The 21261-nt window shown below is 42.5% G+C and overlaps 1 protein-coding gene and 1 long non-coding RNA gene across 3 annotated transcripts in view; one reads left to right on the plus strand and one right to left on the minus strand.

Annotated features, from left to right (window-relative positions):
• The window catches only part of LOC106035217 (uncharacterized), a 57404-nt gene extending 46753 nt beyond the window's left edge, over positions 1–10651 (plus strand). Inside the window, exons 29-36 of the long non-coding RNA XR_010831066.1 lie at positions 317–484; positions 1428–1479; positions 1862–1974; positions 3165–3524; positions 4233–4367; positions 7955–8072; positions 9346–9435; positions 10515–10651. This is a non-coding gene — a long non-coding RNA (uncharacterized lncRNA). The remainder of the gene's footprint in view (positions 1–316; positions 485–1427; positions 1480–1861; positions 1975–3164; positions 3525–4232; positions 4368–7954; positions 8073–9345; positions 9436–10514) is intronic.
• Positions 484–17314, minus strand: NPFFR2 (neuropeptide FF receptor 2). 2 transcript variants are annotated; one of them, XM_048074413.2, is made up of 5 exons: positions 16621–17314; positions 12975–13059; positions 4115–4454; positions 3254–3353; positions 484–2680 (listed from the first exon to the last, which is right to left on the minus strand). In XM_048074413.2, exons 3-5 carry the CDS (start codon positions 4440–4442, stop codon positions 1840–1842), a joined length of 1269 nt encoding a protein of 422 aa, XP_047930370.2. In that variant the 5' UTR covers positions 4443–4454; positions 12975–13059; positions 16621–17314; the 3' UTR covers positions 484–1839. The 2 variants fall into 2 exon arrangements, with proteins under 2 accessions (XP_047930370.2, XP_047930372.2); XM_048074415.2 differs by lacking the exon at positions 12975–13059.
• Positions 17315–21261: the final 3947 nt, after the last annotated feature.

Genomic DNA, 21261 nt, shown 5'->3' on the forward strand with positions numbered 1-21261 from the left:
ACACGGTGATGATCTAATCTTGTGGCAGATCTGCGAAGGCTGATCCTTCCCCTAACCTGCATGCCTCCTTGATTGCAGGAGCCTCACTGAGATGCTTTTGGGCTGCTTTTGTATGTGCTGAGCTCTGTCAGACTGAATAGGCCCTAACGGCGTTTTCTCTCCTGCTACTATTAAGTTGCAGTATTTTAGGTGATTTATACTCCTCCCCACCTCAAATCATAAACAAAACCAAATTGAGATAACCATAAAAAACGTAACACAAATGCCATTTTTCATCATTTATTTCTCAAATTTTCACTCCTATTTATTTCTCAAGCTGCAACAACAATTAATATCACAGAATTGACAAGAAGGAAGAAACCAGAAAAGTGAGTAAAGAGAATGCGACTGAAGATGCTTTTGCCATTTGGCAGGAACTGGGTTGGTGTTCAGAAAGTCCAGGTGGAAGTGATATGAGTACAACCACATGAAGACCTAGGAACAGGTGAGCTAAGTTCAAATTTTCAGCTTGTATCTCCAATATTTGAGTTACTGAGTGTAATGGAATAACAAATTGACAAGTTCTAGGAACAGGCTTATGCTTCACTGAAGCACCTAAAAGCATAGTACCAAGAGTCCATTGCTAAACAGAAATAGAGTACAGTAAATCAAGAAGTGGATTTATTGGATTAGTTTGGCTTTTAGTGGAGGATGTTTTTATAAATTTCATTAGGAGGTGTTTTGGTCTATAGATAAACATATTTTTAATGCAACAGTAAATTAATATATTCTAAGGGAATAGTTTGGTCTGGGTGCCACGAGGACCAGGTGCTCCCCACAGAGGCTGAGGGGTGTTGTGGGGCTGGCAGGGCAGGCTTCTCACCAGCCAGGGCCTTTCCCACTGCCCCCAGTCAGGGAGCTGGATGTGAAGCCAGGTTTGGCCGAGAGTCCAGATCATCAGAGAAGTTTATGGTGATGAGGCAGGTCTGAGATCAGGCCGGGAAGTCAGTCTGCAGGTCGGGGTTAGTGCCTGGACCGCTCAGGCCCATGCCAGGCCCAGGCAGTGCTGAGATGCAGTGAGTGCCGTAGTTTCAGTGAAGGATGAACACTGGCAGTGTCAGAGCAGCTCCCGGTGCTGGCTGTGGTGTCCCCACAGCTGTCTGAGAGCCTTTCTTCAGGGTCACCATTGGGAAGGGGGATGCCTTTGGCTGCATGGCACAGAGCTGTCCTGAGCCCCGGCACTCAAAACCCAAGGAAGGGGCGTGTGCTCAGGGCCCTGCCAAGTCTCATGATCCCTTCGGCTACCCAGCTCCATGGTCTAGCTGGATGCTACACCAGCAGTGATATTTTTGTTGCCTGAGATCAGAAGAAAGTTGTAGGCATTAGTAACAACTAGCCTTACAAGCTGAAATGTTACCATAAATATTGTTCAAACAACTCAGTTTCAGCCACTCTGAGAAATTCATAGAAGCAAATGAAGGAATGTTCTCCTCTCCATTGGTGAGTATCAGGTATAATTGTGTCAGGGTACATAAACATAGTTCTCTTTTTCTCTTACTTTGCAGTAAAGGGAAGGTAATCCCATTTTAATCAGGTCTTTGCTGCAGCTCAGTTCAAGAGCGGTGAGCCATCACTGACTGCAGGGGGGTTGTCCCTGGCTTAAGCTGGTGACAAAGAAGGCTGAATTTTGCTTCTTTCTTGTATTAAAGTTCAGGTAGTATGCAAGTTGCATATCTTTTTCTAAACAGAAACACCTTGACATTTTTTATTTTGTTACAAATCCCTTACGGAACATGAATTTCACATCCCAGTAAAGAAATTCTGCTAGGCATGAATCTTTTAGAGAGTTCATAGCATGTTTCACTTAATCTCATCATTGCAGGGCTCTTCGAGATCCTCCATCATCAAATCTTGCTGGTTATTCATCCAATTTCCTTTCCGAACTGGCTTCCCCTCCACCTTGGCATGTTGACAAGCTTGATCCTGGGGTGTCTGGTAGGCGGCAGCTGGCAAAATGGCATTGCTTTGGCCTCGCTGGGAACAGGTGTCCCTGTGAATAATCTTCCTAGAGCAGAGCTGAAGTTTAAAGGCTGCCTGAAAGCCTCTGCGAAAGTTTTCATTAAAGAAACCATAGATGATGGGGTTGACGCTGCTGTTGAAAAAGGCCAGCCAGTGAGCAAAAGGATAGATATAAATGTTGATGATCTGCAACTGGACATCTGACAGGTTGGCGTAGTCTGAGAGCATCATCAGAGTCCACAGGGGAAGCCAAGACAGGGTGAAAAGCAAAGCTACGATAATGAGCATTTTGATGACTTTTTGTTTCTTCTTAGACACGCTGTGTGGCTGCTCCTGGCTGTGCTTTCCCACTGTGGGCATTGCTGTGTTAAAGAGAGCAATGCCTATCCTAGCATACATGATAACAATGAGCAACAGGGGAGCAAGATAGATGTTGGCAAACAGAACCGTTGTATAGATCTTTCTCATTCCTGCATTAGGCCAGTTCTCCCGGCACCAATATACAGGGCGGGTTTCATTGCCATAGCCAAGGATCACCCTGAAATGCTTCTCTTCTTGTACCTGCAACATGACTGCCGAAGGACACATGATTGTGATGGCCAGAATCCAGATGACTGTTATAATAATGATTGCAGTTGAGACGGTCAGCTTCTGTTTAAATGGATAAACAATGCATCGAAACCTGCAGCAAAGACACCCAGGGGCATATGTGGATAAAATGTTTAGAGAAGGCTTAATTAAACAGGCAAACACATACGTGGTTTTAAAATTGCATATTTTTTTTAGAGGTATGGATGGAATCATGCTGCATAAAGCAGTGGAGTTGCATTTAATTGTTCCATTTAAGAGTTTTTTTGAGAAAAACAATCTTAAAAAACGTCACATTTATTGTTAAAATTTCTTTGCTATGATCTGTCTCCTTATCAGCCTGCTGCTGCTGCTTCAGTTAACCATGGCAGCAGGTACCAGTGCTTCTGTTGTCTTTTCTATTAGCTTAATAGCTGGGGAGCTAACCAACTCTAGGCAGCCAGGTATAGCCCAGGTGTACCATTTTTAAGAGATACCAGTTGAGGAACAAATTGCTGCGACTGCTCTTTAGACCTTGGCACACTTTTTTTTGTTTGTTTTGCTAGATTTAGGAGCTAAACCAATTTAATCTATTGCAGGGTTGCATGAATTAATGAATCCATCTCAGTATGATCGTGTGGCCTGAGGAAGATGGAAGTGACAGTTTGCCATTTCTGCATCATCTTACCTATCCATAGCAATCGCAACCAGAGTGAAGACAGAGGCAGAGACAGAGATTCCTTGGACCATCCCACTCATCTTGCAAACCATGCTCCCAAATGGCCATCCTGGAAGGAAACAGGCTATTGAAATTGCCTCCATTTCATTGCAGCACTATTCTTATACGCATAAGAGGAAATTTTTGCCCCAGAACTAGTACATTTATTTTGCTTTGGCAGGATATAGTAGGAGTTAGGAAGTTAAAAGTTATGTAAACAAATGCTTTGCCAGATGTCTAGGTAAGTTTCTGATGTTCCAAAAAGCAGCAAAACAACGTTGTGTTTTAACATCCCATTAAAACAGGATGTCAAGATAAGAAAGGGGATTGACCACTACAGTTGATTGCTCTCTTCATGTGGCTCATAGCATCCACTGAGACTTCCTAACATATAACCTAGTAGTGGGATAACTCATTGCTAAAGGTGCTGGTTGTGGAAATCAGCAAGGACAGCCCCAGTCAGAAGGTGGGTTAGAGGCTTGTCTTCCTCACCTGTTCCATCCCCTAACTTGAAATGCCTGTGGAGCTCCCTCAGAAATGGTAGTGTGCAAGTGGGGCTAGTGATGTCTCAGTTTAAGGTGAGCTTCGTGCTCTGTCAATAAACACGTTGCATAGTGAACCCCTTGAGCCCAACCTGCAAAATGAGGGCTTCACATTTGTCCATAGCTTTCTCACTGGGGTTTGGATTCTGAATGCCAGGGACAGAGTAAAAGAGCAATTTATGTTGGTTACTGTCACATGCAATTAACGCTTGGGTTCTTCAGGGAGGACTCAGAAATTAAGGCAAATCCCCCTCAAGCCCTTTTTGCTATGTGGTGTGAGCTGGCATACCTGCAATGATGTTGTCCAGGAGGGTGGTGGGCATGCAGAAGATTCCCACCAGTAAATCGCTGACAGCCAGGTTTAAGATGAAAAGATTTGTGACTGTACGCATGTGTTTGCTCCTCAGAACAATATAGCAAACCACTCCGTTGCCAACCATACAAAGCAGAAAGATTAAGAGGTATGAGACGATGAAGACAGCTGCCACTGAAGGTTGATGAAGGTAGAAGTCCACGTAGGAGACATTGCCTTCAAAGTAGAGGTACTTGTATGTTCCATTATAACTCAGCAAGTGAGGCCAGTCGAATGAAGAATTTAGGTCCATTTTCTTACTCATGTTGTAATGTTCCTTGAAACATATTTTTGAAAAGGTCGTTATAGTATGTTTGAAATGGATTTGAAGAAATGTGACTACTTTGGAAATGCAGTGTGCTGAAATTCATGCAAAGCTGTATGTATACTCGTCTCTGTGCACCTTACTTTAATGGTCCATGTTCTGCACCCCAATCCTCCCCAGACAGGAAAAGCAACAAATATTATTAGTTTGATTTTACAATGCAGTCATATAAAAGTGATCAGTAAGACTATTAAAGTCTTTTTTTTCTTTCTGCAATCTCCATAAATGAAGTCCTTCCCTTCACAAAGAAGAGTAAAGCCAGACAGGATGTAAACAAGCCTATGGTGATGTGTCAAGTAAACAAAGAAACAACCTAAGCAGTTTATTTTGAGGGAAAAAAATCAGAATTCTTGAGAAATCCATTTATTCAACAGCTTGAATAATCTAACGCTTAGGTAACAGTGAGGCTGCTGAGCCATTAAAAACAGTAATTAAATTAAAGCTTTCAGAAGGCACCAACGTTCTGCGTGAATGTATCCAAATCCAGACCCATTTAACTGAAAAGGAGATATTTATATGTACAACTGATATTAGGCCACAATTGATTTTCCTTTCCTGCTTACAATCTGTGTAGATCAGGAGAAAAGTCAGGAAACATAGAATACTTCTGGGTTTAAAATGTACAGAAGCATAAGATTTGTTTTCTATCTCTGCTGCTGAATTTGTGTGATTTGAGGGAATTCATAATCTCTTCATGTTGTGGTTTAATTGTTAAAAAGCCTGGGTAATACTTTTCCCACATTAGGTATTCGTTCTGTAAAGAAAATATTTTATTAAATTAGAGTATTACATTCCAGTTGGCAAAATCTACAGGCTTTTTCTTGGAGACACTTATTTTCAGGTCTGAACTCGCTTGACATTGATACCTTCTCTGTTTCAAGCCTCAAGTATCTATACCTTTTGTGTTGTAGTAGCAATGTTTTTACTGGTGGGATGGTTCAAAGATAAGGGGTACAAGACTCTTTATTAGACCACTTGGTATTGGCGCAAGAATCACTTTATCAGGTACAGAATTTGTGTGCCTTGAACTTACTAACTTCCAAACATAACTCACTGAACTTAACTTTGTAGGCTACGAACTATTTTCTTGCCTTGTAAAACCTGTAACTCTACATGACACTGCACCAAAATTCTAAATCAAATCTTAACCATGGCAAACTTTTAACATGTTTATTATATATATAGAAATTGTATCAGCCTCCTGTAACAAGTCAGCACCGGCTTCTTGATATTTACAGTTGACACCAGGTAACATAACTTGCGAGAAGCATTCAAATATATTTTTCCATGTTCATTTTATCTGCCAGTTGGAGACTTTGAAACTTAGGTAAAGGGAGCAGGGAAAATGATCACATTTCCATCTGCTGATGGCTTTTGGATGGCACTTAATTAAAATGGGCTCTGGGGTTATATTTCTTAAACAGGCGTATTTATATAGATACCTAAAGGGGCAGAAGGAAGGAACTGTCCCTGACATAAAAGAACAGCAAAACTAACTCCTGGCAAAAGGCACCAAATTAATGTGTGGGTGCAGGTGACTTCAGAACACTTCCCAAATTCTTCACTATAAATTGCATTTAAATTGAGGCACAAGGATCCAAATCCTGATGAGGCTGTACATAAGGGAAACAAAGTGCTGACTTTATCTCTTTCCTTATGAAGGAAAATTCAGAGCGGGGTCTTTTTTGTGCAACTATGGTTTCAGCTGCCTCCCCAGATTCCAGATGCTGAAGGTGGTTTTCCCATATTTATGGAGTAACGAAAGAAGGTGATATTCTGCTGTCATTTCTAGTAGAGCAGACCTCTCCCCAGAAAAAGAAAATGAGTGTTAGGTAATGTTGCCAAAAGGATAGGGTATTTTTCTTCATTCTTCTTGCTGGGTTTTACTTGAAGACTTTCTAATTAAGATTCTGTCTCTGCCTGTTTTTCCCTGGTATATTTATTCACATCTGTTTGTCAGGAAAGTAATTCATTTTTTTGTGTGTTTTTTTTGTTGTTGTTTGTTTTTTTTTTTAAATATATATTTTGCTTGTCAGTGAAATTCAGCAACATCAAAACCTCTATAAGTGCTTTACTTCCAGTAACAAATGCAGAACAAGTCTTGTTTGGAACAAGCAGAGTAGTGAAAAAAACATAGTTTTATCGTATCTTCTGTCTTTTTAGACGTCAGTAACAATACAATGTTTGCAGTGGGTCTGTATTTTTATATATTCTTTATATATATTAACAAATCAGTATATACAAACTAGCCGTACTAGTTGTATGTTCTTTTTGGTTGCTCTTATGCAGAAAGACTGTATTTTTGATTTTTTTTTTAAATTCAAAATAGTTTCAAAACAACTGAAAATATTTTTATTCAAATATTTAATGTATCCGATGTTTTAACTAGACAGAGATCAGTCAGCTACTGCAGAAGGTTTTTTAATGCCAATTTTATTATTCACTTAAGAAAGCAGTTACTAATGAAGTTGCATACAAACATGCCCAAGATGAACAGTGAGAGCAGAATTCAAAAAATTAGACAATAGCTTACACCGTTCACTTAATCACAGATTTGGAGCTGTGCTTTATAAATCTCAGGAGGTGCTATGTCACTAAAATCCCATTTAAAGCTCAGCATCTCCTGTGCTCCCTTTTGGCTCCTGACAAGAAATAGATTTATTGTTGCTCACTTTGCTCCTCTACCCCAGACAGCTTCTTAGGGTAGTAAAGTGCAGGAGGCCAAGCTCTCCGTGCCCAGGGAGATGACAGTCTAGATGAGAGGCAGCGCTTATCATATGCGCTTCCTTCACCAGGAAAGGCAGTGGGGTGACCTTTCTGCTTGGCATGGCTATTCTGGGTGAGGCCCAAACACGTACCAGCAGTCTAAAATGTCAGCATTTGGCCTGTAGCTCTAAGTCATTTATAAGGCTGCCATCAACAGTATTAATCAAGTTAGAAATGCGAGGGTTCTTGGGTTCAGCCACTGTTATCCGATGGCTAGTGCTGAGAGTAAGCAGGAGTTTGGTTTAACAGTGGAGGTGTAATAGGAATGGAGCAGACGGTGCCAGTAATCTGACACTTGATATATGTTTGGAGCAAACAAAACAACAGATGAAGGTCCCCTAGACTAATTGCTGCATTTCACACAGTAAATACAATGGTGTGAGAAAATGGGAGTTCTGCTCTACACGGAGCAAGCATGAGACTAGTGCTCTTGGTAGGTGTCACACCCAGCTTTTGGGTTTGGCAAAGAGTAGCAATCCAAACCCAACCAGAAGTTTGGAAAAAGTCAGGCCTCTTGCCATCTAACAAAAATAGATGTGTGTTTGGCTTCTTTTTTTGTTGGTTTCTCTGAGGTTTCACCCAAGTTCATGCTCTCCAGCATTTCTCTGCAATAAGAAGAGCTACAAATGTATTTATTTTTACTGTAAATGGAAGCTAATTTTCTTCCATATTCCCTTGCCTTCCAGAGGTAGTGCTTTAAGGAAGATATTCCAGTTTGGGGAAGCTTGCGTTTGCTTCACATTGCGTTCCCAGTCCTCATGACAGACAGGACCTGTGCTGTCATGAAGCAGCACTACCAATGAGGTAGGGGTGGCTTTCCTTCCTTGCTTCCAGCAGTATGGCTTTTTGGGGGTTGCTGATGATTTGAGGGAGAGGTTCTTTATCATTCTGTGGTAGAAGAACATGTTCTTCTGTGTAATAACAGGAGGAATATCTATGGTTCAGATTTTTTTGCTGCTTAGAACCATATATACACAACAGTTCACAGGCTATACAGGTCTTTGCTGGGCATTTTACAAGTTGCTACACAGTACTGATATGAAACTTTGGTCCCAGGAATACAAAACCTTGTGGGTCATTCTTATGCAGTGGCAGTATTTCAATGAATTCAGTTGAATTCCGTTCATTAATACAACTGAAATTATCCCTTTTCATATTAAAAACATAATTTTAGAATACTTTACATATTATTCTTTGGATGCTTTTCTTGGATTTGGTCGCTTTCTGACAATGTGTTTATAAAGCAACCACTTTCAATCTTTTCAGTAAGGAACTCTGGAATAGTTTTTGTTTGTAACTGATGAAATTGCAAACAACCTCAAGGCACAATTGGAGCTGTGCCTATTTGTCTTACACAGACTGATCACAGTTGCACAAATTAAACTTTGTACCACTGAAGCTGTACCAAATACAGTGAACTTGCTGTACAAATACTGTATCTTACAGGAGATGGCACAATACACAAATTTTTATTATATTGAAGCTGAGGGGGATAGGATTGGCTGGAAGAAGAAATGAAGGTAGTGCATTGTGTTTTAACAAGCTAAACAGACAGTGATAAATAGTTGAGCGACGTACAGAAGATGGCAGCGCAAGTCATCTAAGAAAAGGGAAAAAATAATGCAATGCATAAATATCATAAGATGATAAATAAAAGCAATTTGCTTCCACATGGTAATTTGATAAGGGCATGGCCTCAGTACTTTATTTAATATGCCAGAGGAAAATCTGCAAAAAAAATAAAGCAAGAGCCTGAACTATTGAAAAACTGCCCACGCATTGTTTTTAAAACATGCTAGACTGATACACTAGTGAAATGTCAATAACAACGTCTGTAGACAAATATGCAGGATTAAATCAGTGCAACCAGGACAGTCTTATGCCATCAAATATGGAAAATTAATTTTCCCATATAACAATAACAATTCAAGGTAATTATGAAGTCAACGTAATTACTTTTATGTTGGCCACACAGAAGAATTCTGGAAACCATGGGAGCCGGCCAATACTGTTTCACCTCTGTGTACAACTATTTGTTTCTGTTATCCTAATTTGTGCGTGTGAAATCTCATCACAGAATCCTCTGGGGGCTCAGAAGAGGAAACAATGATAAGGAAACTTTGAAGAACTTAAAGACAGACATAATGGAAAAAGAAAATGTACTGTGGTAAGTTCTAAAAGAAGTGTTGTGTCTTTGTCCAGAGCTCTACACTCAGTGATGGGTTAACTGCAGAAATTTCCTGGAGATCTTTTTCCTGGAAAATGAGAGCGTCTCTGTTCTGCTGAAAAATGAGAAAATCCTTTCAAAATGCAGACATTGTGGGATGGCAAAAAAAAAAAGCAGCACCTCATTCTATAAGTATATTGAAAACAAAGAAAAGACTAATGCACAGGTTATCCTATACCTTAGTGGATCAGAAGTGTTACTGACAGAAGTCCAAACTGTTCTTGCCTACAAAATCATGAGAACGTCAATTGTGGACATTATTAGTAGTTATTTGTAACAATTAAGTTGGGGCTTGTAAAAGAATGTGAGAATGGCAAATGGTTGTAAGATCTTTGCCTTTATGAAAAAAGATGTTTGGAGTAAGGGGAAAGACACCTATCGAAGCAACAGCAAGGAACAAGGTCTAATCGCCAACCAGGCACTTTGGCTGCACATTACCATTTCATATGGAAAAGAGCCTAAATTCAAAAAGCCGTTCAACAAGGGCAACTTACAGAGCAATACTCAGTGAAGAAGGAAAAAAATGTGAACAACTAGTTGTGTGTCAATATAGGTACAAGGATCTATGGTTTGTAGGAAGTTACTAGCTGAAAGTCAGGCAGTAGCAGCATAACACTGCAAAACAAGTACTCTATAGCGCATACGTGTGACAATAGCTGACTAAACACATGAAATACCTCCAGTGTTGTTGATTACCCAGGGCTCACTTAATCTGTTGCATGTAGATTTGGTCAGTTTAATTCAATGCAGACTTGGACCAAGTGGAGGAAGTCTAAAAGAAAGCTACAGGAAAGATCGAGGGGCTCAAGAGTACAACAGAGGGAAACAGTGGAAGTTATAGGGCCATTTCATCTAAAGAAAAAGAAACATTTACAAAGGGATGGCAACACATTCTTCCATTTTATTAATGGCTTCAGAACTACATCGTAGCATCTTACATTTCAAAAAGGTTGGATGTGAAGGGCATGTATCTGCAATACATTGTAAGCAGGACTCATCTCTCCCTTCTCTTTCAAAAGGAAGAAGTCCTCAACAGCCAGAGACCAAGTTCCAGCCTGAGGTTCATGAAGCATGCAACAGGCAGAAGTGCAGAAACTGTTCCCAATAAAACAGAGCATCTGGATTTGCCAAGTTAAATGCCACAAGCAAAAGTGTCTTTGTCAAGAAAAGATTTCATTACAGAGTACAATTAACTTCTTGGAACTTGTTACAAAGGATGTTTTAACTTGATATTGCACTTAATGTCATTTTCTACTACAAGCAGAAATGCTTAGTCTGTACTAATTCATAAATACCCTTAGTCTTAATTCATAAATACCCTTAGAGTTTGTACGTAGCAATTCCAAATAGAGTACTTTGGAAGTTAACATTTCCTTTACCTTTTCATACATCTTAATTTCATGGTCATTTGTACAAAATACCTATGATTTTCTTATCTCAAATTAAATACTGAGTATGTCACAAGGAAAGGGCAGGCTTTCAGCTAAGAAAAAAGCTATGATAGAAAAGACTAAAACCATCAAGTTGCAACAGAAAATTAATTGATTCTTACTGCCATATACTTCCAGGAATCAAAAGTATAAATGAGAAATTTGTTTCTCGTTGCATAAGTGGACAATTCCTGGGAGACATACCAAGCTTGAGATTCCATGCAGAGCTCTAATGAATGGGCTTGAACTGTCTGTCTTCTCCTAACAGTCATCTGGGAAATCTGATTTGGGACCAAAGGAAACATTTTGTCAAAGATTTATTGGGTTGGTTGTTTTTTCCTTATTGTTGTTTTTCATCTTACTTTTCCTGCCCTAATTACAAAGAGCAATGCTATCAGTAGGAGTGCTGTAATAGACAAAACAACTTAACTGTCAATTACTCATCCACTTAGGCAAGGATTATAAAACCCTTTGCCAAAAAGCCAAATTCAAATGTAAATCAAAGGATGGTATAGCAGGTGAGGCATTCACAGCAAGTTTGTGTGTCTTGAGGACATCAAATTTTCACTTTGCTTCGTGTTTCTAGTATTCAAATATTGCACAGCTTAAATCAAATAACGTTTTTATTGCCACACTGAATGAAGAATATGAATGCTGAAAATTTACCATAAGAAAGCCTCGCTCTAACTAACCATTTTCTGCCTTTTGCTATTAGGTGACCTTAAGGCACCCACGTGCATTCTCTTTAAACGTACTTGTGACTTCCACCACTTTGCCCAGAAAGATTCCAGATGTGAAGTTCCCAGTTAGAGTACAGGTCAAACCTGGGATAAAAGCTGGTCAGTTAACTTGTTTGGCTTTTTTATCCATCATGAAGCTGCATGCCATGCCACACAGGAGACAACAGGGACTAATAGGATAAACACAGGTACGGTGACAGGGCTTTTGTGTTAGCTGATAGGGTTCTTGGTTACACAGTAAAGTGTGATTACTTAATGCTTTGATAGCAAAGGCACACAGAGGAAGTGTTTTCTGTGTCCATGTTATATTTGATGGCTGTACATTACCATACATGAATTGATGGACAAGTAGAGTTTAGTTGAGCTAAGTTTAACTATTGCTTCTCATTATAATATTTCTGTAGCTTAATGCTTAGTCAGCCTTTAAGGTTCTGAGTTTGTAGTGTTTCCTCTTGATGTCTCACAGGCATCTCTCTTACATCTGAACTAAAACCTCAGCCAACTGTTCCCCAAAACAAGATTAAAGAAAGATTTCCCCCATGCAGGCACATTTATCCAGCCACTTTATTAAGAAGCCTAGCAAGTCCTGAGATATATTAGCTCTCTTATACTTGAAAATGGCTTTTGCCATTTTCTCAACTGTTCCCGTAAGACCACTCATATCCCCAGTCTCAGTCTTCAATTTATTTGCAGCCTCTTTGCAACTAAGCAGTCTAAGGAGTCTTTTTACCCTTAGTCCTCTCCACCATCAGCAGGATGCGAAAAAAGGATGACACTACCACTACTGTCAGCAGCACAGGAGGAAAAAAATTTATCAGGTAAGCACGCATTAAGTAAACTGCAGGGAAGTCATATAACCCATTCAGTACAGGACATAGCTTGCTTAGGATAAACAAGACTTCTGCCCAAGCCCTACATTGATAGCTAGGGAGTCAGAAGCCTAGCACATATGGGAGAGAATATGCCTAAGAGATGCACAATAACTAATTGAAAGCTATCAATTTGTATTGAGGCTAAGTTAAAGCACACACTTGATGTGGCTTCTGTTATGTCACGATAGCATTCTCATTTTCTTGATGCAGTGTTATACAGAAAACAAGGATTTGAAAAATAGACCTTTGTAAGTTTCTGCAGTTTACCTGGTGCTTAGTACAAACACCTCTCTCACCCAAGAGATGACCCCTTCGGAGGGGTTCCCACCACCCCCAGCTGTCATCTAGCACTACCAACAGGCGTGTTAGACTTACTCTACGAAAGGAATGAAGGCAATTCAAATCATGACTGCAGAAGTGTACTCACTACTCCTTACCTTTGCTCAGAGATGTGCATTTCGTAGAGAAGTAATGAGATTCTCATTAAATTCAGTGGGTCTTTGGGGCTCTTCACAGAAGGTGCTGCAGAAAAAGACTAATATAGCCAGAGCAACATTCTCCCTGATCACCAGTGCACGAACAGCAACCAAGTGCAGTTGTGTTAACAGTGTTGTGATAGCAGGTAGCAAGCCTTTTGGATTGATCTCTTCTCCTTAGTTAAGGAGAACTGATCAAAAATGTCCACTGCTCCTGCAAGACAGACGTCAAACATAATATGCTTGGTGCCATCTGAATATTCCCCTCACACCTTGCTCCATTTGCCACATTTTTGTTAAGACATTACTTGAACTCAGAAGAGGGAAATAAGTACCTCAAACACACTGGTAGAGAAGCTTTTGATAGAATAAAACTATTTTAAGTCCTCCTGAGGTCTAATCTTCAGGAAGCAGCTTCCCATCCATGATAGGAAATTGGCTAGGGAACCCAGTAAAAGTAACATGAACCAGTCTGAGCTATTTCACTGGAAAGAGACTCCCCTGAGCACTTAACGGTGAGTGTTTTGGATTAAGCTGTACAAACAGATAAATACTCACCTCTAGGCTTTTTGCAATACTATGTTGCTACTGTCAGATGTGCCTCCTAAATAGCCAACTGTCAGGCACAGCAGCTGACTTGTAACAACCCCAGACCTTCAATATGGGCTGAATGGTAAGCACAAGGATGAATCATCTCATTTTATGTGCTGGTTAAGGCCTATTCCTTGCCCCTTCAGCCTATCAAATTCTTCATTTCCCAGCTCATACCAGAGTGACAGTGTTGCAGTTGAAAGACAGAGGTCCCAGTTTTGCCTCACATTTGATTATGAAATTATGAACCGTGTCCAAAACATTGTGCTTGATGATGTGGGGCTTGACATACCAGCACAGAGCAATCTTCCCTATTTCTGAGCATACAGTTTACAGCAGGTGACAGTGTGCTTCCTAGATGTATTGGAGGCAGATTTCTCTTGCAGCCAGGTTTCACTGGTCCATGCAATGACATGGTACTCAAAGTGAAGCCTTTGAGTAGTAAAGAAGTTAACTACTCAGTTCAGTAGCCTAAGAAATGAAAAGCGATTTGCTCTACAAGTTTTTCAGCTGTCCATGTCCAATACTACCTTTTCCTGATGAGTTTTTGTGCTGATACATTGTAGTAAAAAAAAAACTCAGGATCTGATTGACAGCTGACAAGTTCCTCTTCCTGTGGCAAACAGTGTAAAAAGCAGTGTTAAGTCAAAAACACTTACTCTGTGCAAACAAATTAAGAAGTATAAACTCAAAAATAGTGCTTGGGGCAGCTTCCGAAAGTGCTGTGTTGAATCCAAAGATACAAGCTTTTAAAACTAAACAGGATAGTGTTTATTATAAAACAAAAGTCTTGGACAATAGAAGTTAGCCATATTTATTACATCAGGTCATAAATGGCTTGTTGTAAGACACAGCTTGAAAAGATGCAAAAGATATTTTTTTAATGTATGTACTTTCCCAGAAAATTGGTTTCTAACTGGAATTTAAGAAGTGGAATGAAGCATCTTGTACTTCTCCACCTGCTTTATTCCCACCCAAGAACATGTGAGCTGCCAGTCAGCAGTCTGAACCAAAGCAATACTAATGCAAATAGCATATCATCTTGGTGTCCTGCCCCATATTATCTGTACTTACTTTGAAAAACAAGCAAGAGCCATAATTGATTTAAATCTCCTTTTGCATAGATGTGCTGTTGCATGATATAAAGTAGATATGAAAGCACACAGAGCCCCATATCGGGAATTTATTCCTTTCTTCCCTGTAGCTGAAAGATGTATCTAAATACAATACTCATGTAGGTGGTCTAATTAGTCTACCTGCAACAAACACATAGTTCATTTACAAATCTGCAGAACAGGCAAGAATTGAAGTCATCCTACACCTTCTCACTGCTAACAGTTGGCTTTCAGTTAGCAACCAACATGTGCGTCTTACAGTTACTGTAAATAGTCACTGATAGATTAAACACCTGATTCATTCTGTGACTTGCTCTAATCCTTTGAATCCATTTATTCCTTCGAACTCCACACAGTAAATTGCCCCAGTGATTTGATTTTCATTGTGTACTGAACACTCAGCACTCAAATTTTAAGCCTCACTTGGATGCCATTAGAAGGTGCCTCTAACAGGGATGTTACACACTTACATGCTAACTTGCCCTGCCCCTCAGTAATCTGTGGGGTTCAAACCCTAACTTTTGAGGTTTTCTGTCCTAACATAAGCTATTTCTGAGATACCTCTCCATGCCTCTTTTCCTGTGCTGTTTTGCAGGTGCGCTGCAACCTTGGAGGAGAAGGGCATGCAGCACTAGTGACATGAATGCACCCAGCAGTTTTAGTGACAAGGTAAGGTGTCCTGCTTTGTCACCCCTGCTTTCCCAATGATGTCTTGTTTGACATTGATTAGTGTGTAGGATTGTTTCAGAAAGTTACCACAACTCAGAGACATCAGTGAAAACAGATACCAGAAACCACCAACACATATACCTAATCCAAGTTAATCATGCAGGTGATTGGAGCTCCCCCTTTGAGCTCTAAAACTGTTATGTTTTGCAACTGTACTGAGAACTCCATCGGAATTAGCTTGAGCTCACGGACTGAGAGTCCTCTCTACCTCTTAAAATAATTGTTTGAGAAGTGATAACTGAAACTGAAATATAACAATTGCTTCTGCTTCACTAAAGAGTAAGTTGTACCTGTAAAAAGGCAGAGTTAAAAAATGATTCCCTCCCCCCCAAAAAAACTTGAGTTTTCCATATCCTTTTGCACACCTGATGTTCACTCTGAATGCAGTTACACTGGTAGCACTAACAGCAGTGCAGCATGGACAAGTGCAGGTAGAACCACCAGAAAACTTGCTCCAAAATACTATAGCAGGCATGCAGCAACTTCATTCGCAGCAAAGTGTACCTCTGATTCCTGGCATCGAGAGTGACTAGACTCGGCACAGCAATTGTTAGCTAGCAGCACTGACTATTGCCCTGTGAAATATTTTCAGCCCTTTAAAACTGGCTGTCATATATAGTCAGTCAGGGAAAATAACAGGTCCAGTTAGACAGATGGCTCTAGCTGTTGACCTTCTTCCCCAGGGGTGCTCTTACTGGGAGCAGGCTTTTCTCCATAAAGCCCCAGACCTCTGCACAAGGGTTAAGTGGCTGCCACGTGTAGGTATACACTTCCAGCAGCAGCTACACAGATGCTCCCCCTGCCCAGCCATCCCTGCTGGGGGACGCATGGGTGTCCCCCACCTCCCTTTTGAGATACAGAGCTGTTGGTGTCAGACATCCACTGTCAAGCTCTGTACCCCAGTGTCCCAGTGCTGACCAGTACAAACTGGTCAGGATGGCTGCATCACCCTCCCTGGGACCAACTGAGGCAGGCACCACCAGCAACCCCACGCAGCCCGTGCCCTGTTCCCACCTCAGGCAGCGGGATCAGCGTTCCCCTGCACACACACACAAGACCTGTTGCTAACAGCGCTGGCAGCTCCACCTCAGCCCCCAGCCGAGCAGAGGGGAACAGCCCAGCCCGAGTCACAGCCAGCCCCCCGCCCTCCTCGCCCAGGATCCCCCACTTACAGCAGGGAAAGCTCCACAGCAGCCACCGGTGCAGCGTTGTGAGGAGAAAGGCTGCAGCCTCAGCACGGCAGAGAGGGAACAGATCTGGCAGTGCCTGGCAGATGCAGGGAGGAAGAGAGAGAAGGAGGGACTGGAGAGAACAGCCCAAAGCCAGGCTGCTGAGCCCTGGGGCCAGGGGGCTGTCACCTGCAGCCATCCCTACCCTGGGGCAGAGGGGGTGCCTGCTTGGCACGTCAGGGCTGTGCTTCTTGCACGTGCTTCCTTATAGACCCTCCTCCTGTTCTTTTTAGGCATCATTTCCCCTTGGAAAGCTCTTTAGCAGAGCTGGGGCTAACGATTTTCTCCCCAGGTACCAGACCTAACTCTACCACCCCAGCCATCACACCCGAGGGGGCAGCAGCAATCCAGAGCCATCTCTGATGCACTGAGCACTCCTCAGCACAGCACCACACAGGCTCCTGTTCTACATGCTGAGCTCCAACATCTAGATCACCCACCCCCCCCTCCCAGAGATAAGGCAGGGTTAGCTTTTAAATCAAGAGTGGGAAATTGGGGAAAAGAGTAACCTGTACTGTCCTGGTCAAACTAGTTGGTACATGGACTTTTTGGATTACAGTTTTTAGCTTTACTTCTTGCATTCCCTTCCCTGGGAAACTCAACTGCCCTTGAGCCCCATAGCCAAAGTGCCAGTACTCATCCCCCCCGGGACCACCACAGCTGCCTTCTTCCTTGGGAGTCCAGAGGAAGTCACAGGAAGGCAAAGGAGGGCTCTGATCTAGCCTTTACTCTCTGCACATAGAGCAAGAAATCCACCTCCAGGGTTCTGGCTTAGCCTTGGGATAAAAGCCCCTGCTCTGCTGTTAACTTTCAGGGGGCTCCTGGAGTGCTACTCTACGGGGACAGGTAATAGAAAGGTGCCCTTTACACTGTACTCAGCTGAAATGGATAATAGAAGCCTTGCCAGAAGTCAGAAAGATAAGGTTTACTACTAACATCCATTACCAAAATAAAGGTAGAACACTTCTGAGACCGATCACAATGACAAGAATTATCAGGCATGTTTTGAAATGAACATGTTCCAACCGTATTTACATAAGCTATCAGAAAGGAAGTATTCAGTGACATACTAACATGTACTTAACTAATGGAGACAGAACACACCAAAACTGGTCTGCAAAAAGACAAAAAATAAAGGTTAAATCTAAAGACAAAAGAAAAACAGTGCTTCCACCACTAGGGGTAGCCCCAGAGCACCCATACAAGGACTCAAGTCAGCCCAACAACGTTGCTCAGACTAAGGCAGAAAAGAAGAGCAGCACTACAACATCCCTGCTAACAAGGCAGAAGAGCACTCACAGCACACTCTCTACTGCAGTGAGAAGTCAGACCCCCCAGCCAAAGCTTAAATATAGCACCGGCACCAATGGGGAGGTGTGTGTGGGCAGCGGGGGCCCCAGGTGAGGCCGTCAGGGTGAAGGCCTGGATCAGCAGCCACAACCCAGCAGCTCTGACATCTCCCTGGTGGTTTCCTGGCAATGCATGGGTGACACGAGCTGGCAGCATGCTTGGAACCGAAGGATGAGGTGGAAATGTCATCCCAGTTTAGGGAGGGTCAAAGCATCCTCTGTGCAGCGATGCACAGTGAGGGCGAGCAGCGAGAAACGTGTGTGGTAAATGTGCTGCTGACACCCTGCACACGTTGGTCTTTGTGATACGTCATAAGATCTCTGTGGCGAGTTCAATCCTCTTTTCTTTCCTGATGGTAGAAAAACACAGACTACGGACTGAATGCTCACCACCTGATTTGCTTGCTTTCCCTCAAGGCAATCAACAACAGTTGAAATGAGAAGGGACCATTTCAATCAGTAAGAGTGGGGACAGCCGGTCAAGGAAGACACTTTTTCAGCTTTTCCAGATCCCAGGCCCACCCCAAGCTCCAGGCTGACGCGATTTGCAGCCAGCAACATAGTTGGCTGCAGCAGAAGTGAGAAGGTCTCTGAGAAGGCTGCCTGGTGATGGGAGCATCAGTCTCACACTCAGGTGTTTATGTTTTATTATACGCCTCAGGATAGATACATCGTGAGGCTTGTGACTGTTGAGGAGTCCCATCTGACCTGAGGAAGAAAATAATTCCCCTGAAATTTGAAAGACCTCTTTCAAAAGAAGCCTGTTCCACTAGCAAAAAATAGAAGCATCCCTCTTCAGCTGTAAGTGCTGTTTTTTGTGTGTGCCTAACTCAGATGTGCCACTCTCAGGTTTGTGTCCCGGGTGAGGTGCTCACACACGATGGTGTGAATGTTTGCTGCCTGTTCCTCAGAGTGGCTCACGAAGAGTTGATGCATTGAGGAGCTACCGTGTGATCTAATTTCTTCTCCTAATTTGAAAGCCTTTGCATTGTCAAGGGGAAGTTGCCATGCAGGACACGAAGTATGCTTGGGCTTGCAGTTACTGAGGTGGCTTTGTTTTTGCAGGTCCTGAAGCAGCCTGGGACATTGCTGTTGCATGGGATGTGGTTGCAGATGCTCTTGATATCCTTAGAGGATAATTGTCTTCTCTTCTTGGGATATTAGAGCAATGGTTCCCGAAATATATCCAGCTCAGGGTAAGTGCATTTTTTTTTTTTTCCCCAATACCAGTGTGTGTGCACACACACTTCAGCTGGATTGCTTTCGGTCTGCCACCAGACCCGTTAGAGGGGATTGCCTGTCCCCTCCAGCACAGTGTCCCAGGCACGTGTGCAATCAGTGCGTGTTGTGTGAGGGATGGCTGAGAGGATGGGATGTCACTGGCAGATGAAATCATTAAAATGGTTTCAAACTTCATACTGAGTGTGAGGCCATGATTTAACTTGTAGCAGCGATTTGTGACTGCTTAGTCTGGAAGCTCATCAGGAAGAAATGTCAGGGAGTAAGGAAGCTCAGGGATTACAAACCCACCGAAAGCAGGAGTGATTATTAACTCAGCAGGATCTTAGGACAACACGACAGGAAGTATTTCTGATGGAGGTGGTAGCTTTGAGAGATCCCCAGGATATTAGAAGGACTTGCGGTGGGATAGTGTGTATTACTCAAAACCCACGCATCCAGAAAAGGTGAATTTAAAATCAAACAAACTCACAGAGGTACTGCTGAAGGACTGAATGAGGACACTCTTTGTAGGAGAGAAACTGTAAAGAGCTTCCTGTTGTGCAGACTGTACGGCACGTGCTGAGGCACGATCCCAGTTTTCTGTGTTCTTCAGTCTCGGAAGGAAATAGTGGGAAACACAGTGAAGATATTTACCTACAAGAAAATATAGAAAAAGTACATGTTGGGTATAAGCTGGCAATGAGCAAATTCAGTAGGAAATTAAAAGTCTTTTCCATGGGAAAAACAGAAGCCAAAAGTACCCGAAGTGAGACTCTTGGGAAGCCATCGTGGCACGGGGATATTCAGTGGGTGTCAGCAAACAGACTCTGACCTGTGCAGGTGAGAAAAGAGCTCATAGTGGAAAGGTTTGTTCGAATGATATTTCAAAAGCTGGAATGGCCGGCTCTTAAACTCTGTATGGCTTCACTGCCCTTTCTCGCCATCTTTTATTAGATGAGAATTTGCAAGGAAACTCTAAGGGGGAATGATGCGGTACATGTAGCAAAGTGAGGCCAGAAGTTCTGGCAGGCTCAGCAGTGCGTGTACACGTGTGTTCAGGATGTAAGATGTGGGGCTATTTCAGAACAGCTGAGTTCAATCTGAGAGCCTTTAGACCTTTAGCATTTTACTTCATTACCCTGTTGTGACATTATGCTGGACAGCCTTGAAAAAAGATTTGAGCTACAGGGATTTCAGTAGACAGTAGATTTCAGCTACTGTCTCAGAGGCGTGGGAGTCCCGAATGCTTCTAAGCACGTGTCAACATGTAGCATTAAAAAAAAAGCAGCCAGGCTATTAAGGTGTTAGGTGTTAACTCGTTCCCACCTTGTGTCTTACAACAAAAGATGCTTTATTTGCTCACCAAGGCTTAGAGGGGAACGACCACAGTGAGTTTCTACACTTAACCCCACTTCAAGCAGACCAACACTAGTCTGTAGGTTGTACATCTTTATCTTGTTTGCAGAATGGACACATCCTTCTCTGAGGGATGTGTCTTGTTCTCCCTTAGTCAGTACAAAACTTGACAAAAATTCAAGGCCAGAAGTGGGCAGCACCTGGAGACCCCTCCGAGGGGTGGGGACACCCCTGTGGGTTCCACCTGTGCTCTGTTGGTAGGAGGTCGGCAGTCGCTGCTTGGCAGCTTCAGGTGGTGGCAATTAATTTGCGACCTGATTTATGTCCCCCTGCAGGAAGGTGGGCAGGAGCAGCCAGGTCTGGGGTTGCTGCAGTTGTTGGAGTCCCCTGGGAGGAGCAGGAGGCCCTGGTGCTCCCAAGGGTTGAATGAAATGCCTTGATGGTTACTTTTTCTTAACCTATTGTTTAGCCACAGTGTTTAAGTGGCTGTTTGCAGGTCCCCTGCTTGTTACTGACTGCCTACAGCTCAGGTGTGAAGTTGGAGCTGAGATTAAAGCTGGGGGCTTTGATCCTGAGTCACACACTGACTCTCAGCGCCTTTCTCTCCCTGCAGGAGACACAGGGTGCTGCTGCTCCCTGTCCCTCCTTGCAACCTTCT

This window comes from Anser cygnoides, chromosome 4 (genome assembly GCF_040182565.1).
Source record: "Anser cygnoides isolate HZ-2024a breed goose chromosome 4, Taihu_goose_T2T_genome, whole genome shotgun sequence".
Lineage (NCBI taxonomy): Eukaryota > Metazoa > Chordata > Aves > Anseriformes > Anatidae > Anser > Anser cygnoides.